The 9655-nt window shown below is 29.4% G+C and overlaps 1 protein-coding gene across 1 annotated transcript in view; it reads left to right on the top strand.

Moving 5' to 3' along the window:
• Positions 1-2982: 2982 nt before the first annotated feature.
• Spn100A (Serpin 100A) overlaps positions 2983-9655 on the top strand; it is a 39799-nt gene continuing 33126 nt past the window's right edge. The window contains exon 1 of the mRNA XM_085956856.1: positions 2983-3248. Within this exon, the coding sequence (XP_085812982.1) occupies positions 3230-3248 (19 nt within the window). The 5' untranslated portion in view covers positions 2983-3229. The remainder of the gene's footprint in view (positions 3249-9655) is intronic.

The raw sequence follows: 9655 nt of genomic DNA, 5'->3' as shown, positions 1-9655 counted from the left end.
CATACATACAATTGGTGCAAGTAAATCCATGCACGAAGGCGCTATTACTTAACCTTATGAATTTCAATAATATTGACCTTATAAAATAACTCTCCGAATATAATAGTAGTTGGTAGTAAAATTGTGTTAAGGCTGTTATACCTCAGTTGAGGCATGGTCTAAAAAGATCGTGGCTAGGCGATGCGTGGATTGTGCAAATGACGCGTGCCGAACGAAATATAATTTGTCATTTAAATCCAAAATGCGTCCATTTATTGTTCTGTTTATTGTTTCGTTAGTAACAATAATAATATATTCATTGACATGTTTTATTTTTCAAGTAAATGGGTAACGTTTTTTAGTCATCTTTACATGATTTAAGAATTAATACCCCCGTCGCCATCACGAAACAAATTTACGTGTTCACAGCTCGACGTTCGCTCTCCGATTGCCGGCGAGTTCAAAATTTTGTCGCACCCATAGTTGAAAATTATTTGCCGTTTCACTGAAGTACCATCTTAAGCCACATACAACAACAAGAAACAAACACATTAAGTATAATATTTTTTTTATTCCTTTTCCAACCGATACTTTTGTTGTAAGTAGATATATTTTTACTTTTGTTGTAAATAGTTATATTTTTAGTGAATTTAAAATAACGATAATGTAAATTTTCATTGTATTAATCAAATACGTTTGCAAGTATACGTGCCGTTAATTAAATGCATGTTTTAATTACCTACAAGGTATGCAAAGTTCATCTTCGAGACCGTGCCGTTAGCAAAAATACATCACAGTTATTTTAAATTTTAAAGTGATAACATTTTCCAATATTTCTGTAATAATCTATTATTCTCTACTTACCTACTTAGGTACATGGATTATTTAATTTCTAAGTGAGTATATTACAATTAAAATAATCATTAGGTGTGATATAGCGGTACAATAAATAAAAATAAATCCACGATTTAAAACTAGGCAGGGGATTAAAGACAGTTTTTTATTCGCGTTAAAACACTTTTCCACTGATCAACCATTTTGGTTCAAATAATAATAGTGTAATTTTGGCCTATAACGTCGTGCGTCCTAGGTTCGAATCCTGCGTCTGACAAATACATATACTTATTGTTTTTTAATTTGTGTTTGAGTCAGTGTATGGACCTAGTAGGTTGATCAAGAGTGAATAACATCCATTTCTCGTAAAAACAAAAGTATGTTAATGCAAACCACCACCTTGTGGATGCCCATATGATTTTATTAGGATCGGTCATGGTTTACTTGGTTTGGTAAACTATACTAAGCTGCCAAACTGATGCACGGAGTTCTGTTATACTGGAGAATTACCTCACATTGTGCTTACCAAACGCTTCTATATATGTAATATGTATACCTATTAACATTTTAATTCATCTTTTAATGCTTCAATTGGACACCTATCAGGGTGTATATGGTGTGTCGGTAATATGTTAAAAAAAAGTGTCGATGCCGCTATCATGACTATTTGTGCTGTTTCCACTAAAGATAAGGTGAAACATGGACACATTGTGAAAATATAAGAGAATTTTCAACAATCGCTCTACATTAACATAACGTCCCAACCAAAGAAACATCTTCGCTTGAATGAACCTTTCTGGATTACAGGAAAGGAGCTGCTTCATACTGAGAGCGAGTAGGATAATGTCTGGCGATATACCTGAATACCTGGTTATCAAGATTCAAACACGAACAAGACTAGCTTCAAGGCTTTAGGCTCCCACGTAAGAATGGCGTGGATCTGAATCGAATCCTGTGTGGCCATTCCATATGTTCTTATATGAAGCATAAGTGTGGCTTGAAAATGTTCCCACTTCGTGATTATAACGGAATCCCGGTAGTCAATATTTTTATATCTCAATATCTCTGTTGCTAAATATATTAATTTAAATTTTCTTGGCATCAAGATAATTATTAATGGTGGAACTACATTGTATTATTGATTAATTTAATAAAACGATTTTTTTAGTACTAATTCCACTTTTAATAAATAAATCTGGATCTGTTTCGTCGGCTTCAGAAGGATATTTTCAACTGACGAAACAGGTTCAGATTTATTTAATTAAAGTGGAATAAGTACTAAAAAATGCGTTTTATTAAATTAATCAATAATTATTAAAGTTGTATAAAAAAAGCTACATTTTCCTATTGAAATCCCTAAAATTCTTAGCATCACGGAATAACCACAACTTACCCAAAATAACACACTAACTTTACTTATATTTGAAGTAGATAAATACGTTAAAATTAAATTTCAATCACTCGTATGGCGGCATGATGTAGATAATAAGAAAGAAATATATAAAATAAATAATAGCACCACAATCACCAACACAAAATCATATCGTGAAAAAATAGTTTTCACTACGCACCGGCAGACATAACTGTTGCCAGAGCATTTTCTTCCTCACTAAAATTATTACGTTTTGTTTTTTTCTGTGAAAAGTAATGTCATGTCTCCAGGATTTATGACACCCAACAACCAAAGTGGCTCCTTTTCAAAAATGAAAATGAGGTTCAGGGATTTTACGAGAAATGGATGTTAGACACTTGGTAGACCTATAATTAGGTTCGTACTGTGGGTCGAAACTTTGACTAGCATTTAAACGACGATAATATCATAATATTACATTATATTTTAAAGATCATTTAGACTAATTTTCTTTCAATAAAATAAATATATGATTATATAAATAATAATAATATTATATACATAGTGCATATGTACTCATTTATTATTTAAATTAATTATTTATAAATAACAACCGTGAACTTGGCATTAGATATTATTATATAAAACAACAATGTGTCAGTTCCCACACAAACTTTGAACAATAGAAAAACATTGCGTTAATGCGGAGTAATGATATAATTACGAAGAAGAGATCTGTGATCACCTTTCTTCCTGAACATCGCCTCACTTTGATTCTCACTCTGTCATATAAAACCAACTCGTATTGCCAGAACTTTGCCACTCGTAGAAGCAAACTGCGCGCGCAGGTAACTTCGACGCGTTGATAAAAGCGCGAAACCTAACCTAAATTCGAACGTAAAAATAACATCGTAAAAATAAATAAAAGAACAACCGATTGACTGTCAAATTTAAAAACAGAACAGATAGAATATAACTTTATCTGTAAATTAATGTGTGTTCATAAAAGAATCTTATTTGAATATTGATTGAACATCGCAAATAAAAAGGTGTGTGGTCGAAGCAATGGGCGTAATTACGACAGGTGAGATGACAAAATTTAATTTATTTAACAATAGATTTAAATATTCACGAAAACTATTTAATTATTTAATATTTCTCTGTTGCATTAAAAGTGGTCAACGAGCTATTTTAAATTTCCATTCAGTTATGAAGTACCTAGATGCGTACTTACGTATATCGCTACAAGGTTCTGTTTTGTTTACATTATAATATGTTACAGCATAGCATTCAAAATAAGTATGACGGAATAATGACAATAAGATTTTTTAATAAAGTATTTTTCTTAAGATTTTATAGCACTCCTAGGTTTGATCATTTGCTAAGGTCAATATCAAAATGTATTCACGAAAATGACTACTGTATAAGACGCTACAATAGCATTGTTTAAAAATAAAGAATAGAAAGTGTCAAATTAAAATATAATCGGTCAAACTTTCTTTGTCAACAATAGAACGATTTATTCTCAATTTATCTACTAAATATATACACGTCTACTTACTATATAACACATAATATATTTTCGTAGTTATTCTATGAATGTTTGCAGTAGAGTAGTGGCGGAACATACGCTTCTAAAACAGCGGGTCAAGGGTTCAAAGTCACATGTGGTTTTTCTTTGTGTGCTTGGATCCGAAATATAGACTTGATCGGTTAAGAGAATTACAAATGACTACTCCACATACATAATTGTCATTCATTATACTATTTATATGGTCATTTTTAGAGAAAATAATTTGGTAATTTACCAATTGTTCATAAAATTTTGTGAGTAAGTGGACGAAGATATTTTGCGTCACAAAGAGGTTTTTGTTTTACGTGAAATTGATGTTGGCTACTTGCTCAAACTAAAAGGTTTGTGATCTGGCGTCAAACACACATTGAAAAAAACAACATTGAATTTTGTCAGTTTGAACCCGAGACACATGAATTTATAAGCCAACAATTTACCATTCGGCAATTGCGGGAGTGGCCCATTTTATTTAATATTTTATTATATTTAAAGCAACCAAATTAAACGAAGCTGTTTTACAAAAAGAAAGATTAAATGTTATAATAATCACTCAAATTGATTGTTTTGTGATTTTGAATCACATATTATATTATTATTTAATTTGGGTATTTCAACGGGCCACGTGCCGTTTAAAAGTACACAATAAAGAATTTTTTAGGAAAGGTGTAGATTATGTAGATTATGCCCTTTTGTTTTTCATCTAATACCATAGAAGGGTAGGTATATATTAGTGTAAAAGTCGCCGTTTCTTGCGTTGACAAAATGGCAATACTACTTTTAATATGATTTTATAATACAAATTTTCATAGGCAATCTATCGCTAATTAGAATACTAATTTCAAAGCAGACGTCAAGTATCATCGTATCATTTTGTAATATAAATTGATATTTCAATTCTACCATTTTTTAAATGAAAAACCATTGTAAAATACATAATAAGTATTTATCATAGAAAATACTACTAAGGTTTAATGAAAATATTGAAAATATAATATAATAATTATTACTGATACATGAAATACAGCCAAAAAATAATATTAATTAACGTGGCATTTGAAAAATCATTTTCAATATATTGGTAATCAATCAGTGATGTCCATAGTCCTAGAATGCCGTCCTTTTTTTTTTAGTCTCAAATTCTAAGCAAAAATGTGCACACCCACTAATTTAATTATCCTAAATATGACAAATCCAACCAAAATCTTGAAAAAAATAGATACATATCTACTGAGGATTAAAGTATTTCCATGAAACCTACACTGAGTGGTTTAAGATACGTAGAAGTCTGAGGAACTGACAAGTTTGGAGGCTCCCTTGTGAAATTTAAAATTGAGATGTTAGTACTCTCTAACGAAGTGATTGCATTCTCCGCTTTGTGGAATATTGCCTGGAACAAGCTGTATCTGTTCCTTCACTTGCCGCTCTTTATAATTTGCTACCTCTAAGCAACACATGGCCTGTCTACCCCCACGGGACGTCACTGTTGTTAATAATTGATATAAAAGTAGGTAGGTACTTTCCTAAGCACCCATATACCGAACAAAAGATAATAAAGCGAACATTTTAAAACCCAAGATCATCCTAATGTATATATTATATTTATGTATTCCCTTCTTAATAAACATTTTCTTTTAATGCGACGATAAAAACACTCACTTTAATCTGACTGTTCATCGCGTTGGCGGTTCGTGCAATAATATAAATATAAGAAAATATATTATATAGTGCACTTCGTATATTATATTGCTAATCTTTTAAATCTGAAGCATTTATTGTATCATTATTTTAGGGCCTAACCGGTTTTTAAGGCGCAGCTGTCTCTTAAATTTACGCTTTAGTGATTTGCGAATCAACCAACTGCGAGGGGACATGATGGGAACTTCAGACCTTTACCAGTCCTCTGATATTACAAAGCAATAATAATATTTTTACAACTCAAAAGAGTTTTGCACAAATGCAACAAAATAAATCGCTGTCTTTTTCATATAAAATATAATATATTGTGTTAATGCGATATACCAAAACAGCGATCACCAAATAATATTAAGTAATAACTTGAACATATTTCTTGGAAATAATATGCAATATTTTAGAATACAATATTCTATATTGAACATAATATATCAGTGGCGAAGGGTGGAGGTAGGCTGTTAATATCCGATATAAATAGTTCATACTAAACTTTGTAAGTCATACATATTTGTTTCCATTAAACTAAGCTACGAATTGAAAATTGTGTTGGTTAGTTTTTAAAAACCAATGAAACCCTGAAAAAACGAAGCCATATTAGATAATAGTCAATCATATACCTATCTTACTTTTTATGCCATTAAATCATACATAATTTTGGATATTTTTTTTTAGGAAGAATAATATTTTTTTATCGATTATAGTTTGGTAGAGGCAAGGAGGGCTTAATGAATTTAAAAAAAACTAACCAACACCATGTGCAATATGTATTCTTAATTTAATGAAAATAAATAAGTTTTACTGAAAAAGTAAGCACTAGTTTGTCGGATCGCCCATAACTTTAAAAAAAAAAAATTAGGCGGTGTTTAATTGATTTTTGAAAACTAACCAACACCATCTGTAAATTTTATTCTAGTTTTGGTTCAATAAAAACAAATACATATGACTAATATACTTTTATGTGCAATTTTTATGTCGGATCTTAACAGCCTACCTCCACCCTTCACCGCTGACATACATAATTATATATTGTAGTATTCATTGAATAAAAAAAGTCAAAGCAAGTAGAGTCGTTATTAAAACAAAAATTTCAAGGGAATGGATGCCGTTTAGAAATCAAAGTTACTAGATATTAATAACACCTTTATTTACAGTTACAAAAGATGACTACCAATATTAATATATATAAAAATAACATATAATATATGAGGTTAGATAATTTCCGCGTTATTAGAAATTGTCTTAGCAGTTTATTCAGAACAGTTCTCCATAAGAATTCTGATGAATATAATATAGATACTATATATATATACATATTTTTCTAATACTATAATTATAGTATATTCAATGAATATAATACGTACGTATGTAAGAAAGCACGTAATATCTATATATTATTATAATACAGAATATTTTATTTTTGTTAACAAGTAATACATTTTAGTTCTTTCCAACAAATTTTGATATCAAGAGACATATTTTATAATATTTAAAAGTGGTATTATGGATTATATAAATAAACTTTATTAGTTTATTTTGATAGTAAAAGATAACATGGCTTAATTTGAGAATAACGTGTTTTATTAGACAGCTTTTAAAATGATTATAAGATTATTTATATAGGTAAGCAGATAGGTGATAAAATATTTCTATTAAATATGCGGATTTCTTTAAAAGGTCTAAACTTTATAAATATATGTGTCGATACTCGAAAGAGCTACTCGTTATTCCAGGTTAACATTTTTTTTAATTTATAGTTATAGCTGTAAAAGAATTTCAAATAACGGTTGCATCTGTTATGACATTACTCATATGAAAATATCTGAATTGACAAAACTTGCATTTTGGTAGGTTTTAATTGAGTGAGAAAGAATAGGCTTCGAAATAAGTATAAATACAGAACGCAAAATGTTGCAATTTCTCCCAAATTACAAGTCAATTGTAAACTTCAATGAAAAGTTTGACGAATATGTTTCACTGTACCTACTATAATGTTAGAGTTTTTGACTTTTACACATTTCCCCTAAAGCTTACAGACAGCTTACAAAGATACTCGTACCACACGTGGACTTTTAAGGCTACAAATATATTGTATTTATTAATTAAAATGTGCCTGTATAAATAAATATTACTGTGTAATTTATCTTGATATTGCAAATGCTTAACTATCGGAAGGAGAAAATATTTTTGGAATAACGCCGCGTTTCGTCAAAGGAAATAATCTTGATCTTCATCCGATAAAAAAATATTATTATACAGTCACACAGTAATGGATGAAATAAAAAGTATGTAGGTATGTGTATCTTGTGAAAAAGATTCAATTCAATGATACATGATACACATAAATCAGAACAAATTTCAAATAATATCGCCTCCTACGTGTAGCTATATTGTATTTTGTATAAGAATGTGAAAACTTATAAGAAAACACATTTGATTTTCTTTTAGATGTCAGTATGTTAAAAATATCAATTTTGCCATAAAATTTTACATAATGCATCGCCAATAATATTTTTCTATAAAGTAGATTATTTAATTATGATAAATTGTTCTATTATTGATATTATTCCCAAGTGATACAGCTAATAACCAGTTACTCTCACAGGAGTTCCGTTAAAATATGCCCGCAATTTTAATTTGTAAACTATTCTACCCTGGAGCGGAAGTACTGATTACCATTATTGTTTTTTTTATTTATCATAAAATATACATTAATTGCGATCGGTTGAAAATAATATTGGATTTGAAAGTAAAACATATAGTTTTGTTAACACCTAAGACTGGAATACTAAAATGAGTGTGAAAACTTTATGATATTCGTACCACGATTTTCTCAAGACACCAAACATCATTGTAGTATGACTCCAGTCTAGTAAATAAAAACATCAAAATTTAGATTAAGTTCAGCAGACACCCGGTACGTGACGTTTTCTATGAACAAAATAATACAAATCGTTTGACAAGTAAACGTGATTTCATTGACTCCATTGAGAAAATATTTAAACATAAGAGACAAAGAAAATTTCCTTTCTCAAATAAAATTATTATTTCGACTGACGAGGGGCATGTTTACTCAGGATTTCTCAATTTAAAGATGTCCGAAGATTGTTCTTTTATCTGATAGAAACTTTCTCAGTTTGTTTTAATATTACCAATGTGACGAGCTCAGTGGTGTTTGATATGAAAGATAATATTGTTTTGAAAAGTTGATTAGAACTTTACTGTTGAAAATATGTTTCCCTGATAAATTTTGATACGTCATTATATCTCTGTATTTTTCACAAAAACAGATAGTTCTGTGATTGTGATCTACTTGAACTACTGTGATTGATATCGTGGCTTTTCGTAAAGATCTACCATCGTAAGTTGGCAGCCGGTCGAATTTGAAACTAAAATTGTCTATCGAGGATAAATTTGTTACAAATGCCATTTAATTTTTCAACATGTTTCTCGAATTACGGATTGCATAATATTTGTACAGAAATCTACTACCAATAAAAAATTATAAATTACCATTTTTTTGTTAGTTATGGTAATATTCTCAATGTCATACTAGCGCCCTCGCTGAAATGCCAATTTATGATGGTAGATCTATAGTACTAAATATAAATTTAAAAAACATACTATAATACATTTATGTGTATTCTATATTTTAGAGTAACGCTAAATACGATCTACATAGGACTGTACCTGGTATTTTGCATATTAATTGGAAAAATAATAACTGCTTAATTTAATGCAGTTTAATTTAATATTAATAATATGTACTATTTTTTTAAAAATAAAAGTCCAAAAACAACACTCTCATTAAAACACAATAATTTAAGATTTTTTAAGGTTAATGTTTTATTATTTAAATAATTTTATGATTTTATTTTTAATACATTCAACTTTTATAATGAATTGAGCTTGTCAAATATGATAATATAAGTGAGTAAACAATCTTTTTCGGCCAAATTAGACTGACTCTGAGGTACAGAATTTAAAATTAAAATCAAACAAATAATGGCTATCGTAATCAGGAAATAGTTTTTTTTTACCATGTTCGATCCTAATGTTGTATTAACAGTTTTTTTACGAGAAATTGATGGTAGTCACTTTCTCAACGTATTGGGTTCATACTTTGGTTGAAAACAAAAATTTTAAAACGGTTGAAATTAAAAACCGCGTAAAAATATTAAACTACACAAAAAAGTTTTTGTCGATAGTTATTTCTACATTCAAAAAGG

The sequence above is a fragment of the Rhyacophila brunnea genome, unplaced genomic scaffold, assembly GCF_057557595.1.
Source record: "Rhyacophila brunnea isolate RB1 unplaced genomic scaffold, BYU_Rbru_1.0 scaffold_6, whole genome shotgun sequence".
NCBI lineage: Eukaryota > Metazoa > Arthropoda > Insecta > Trichoptera > Rhyacophilidae > Rhyacophila > Rhyacophila brunnea.
Note: the sequence above shows the minus strand (reverse complement) of the source record. Positions and strands in the feature narration are given on the sequence as shown.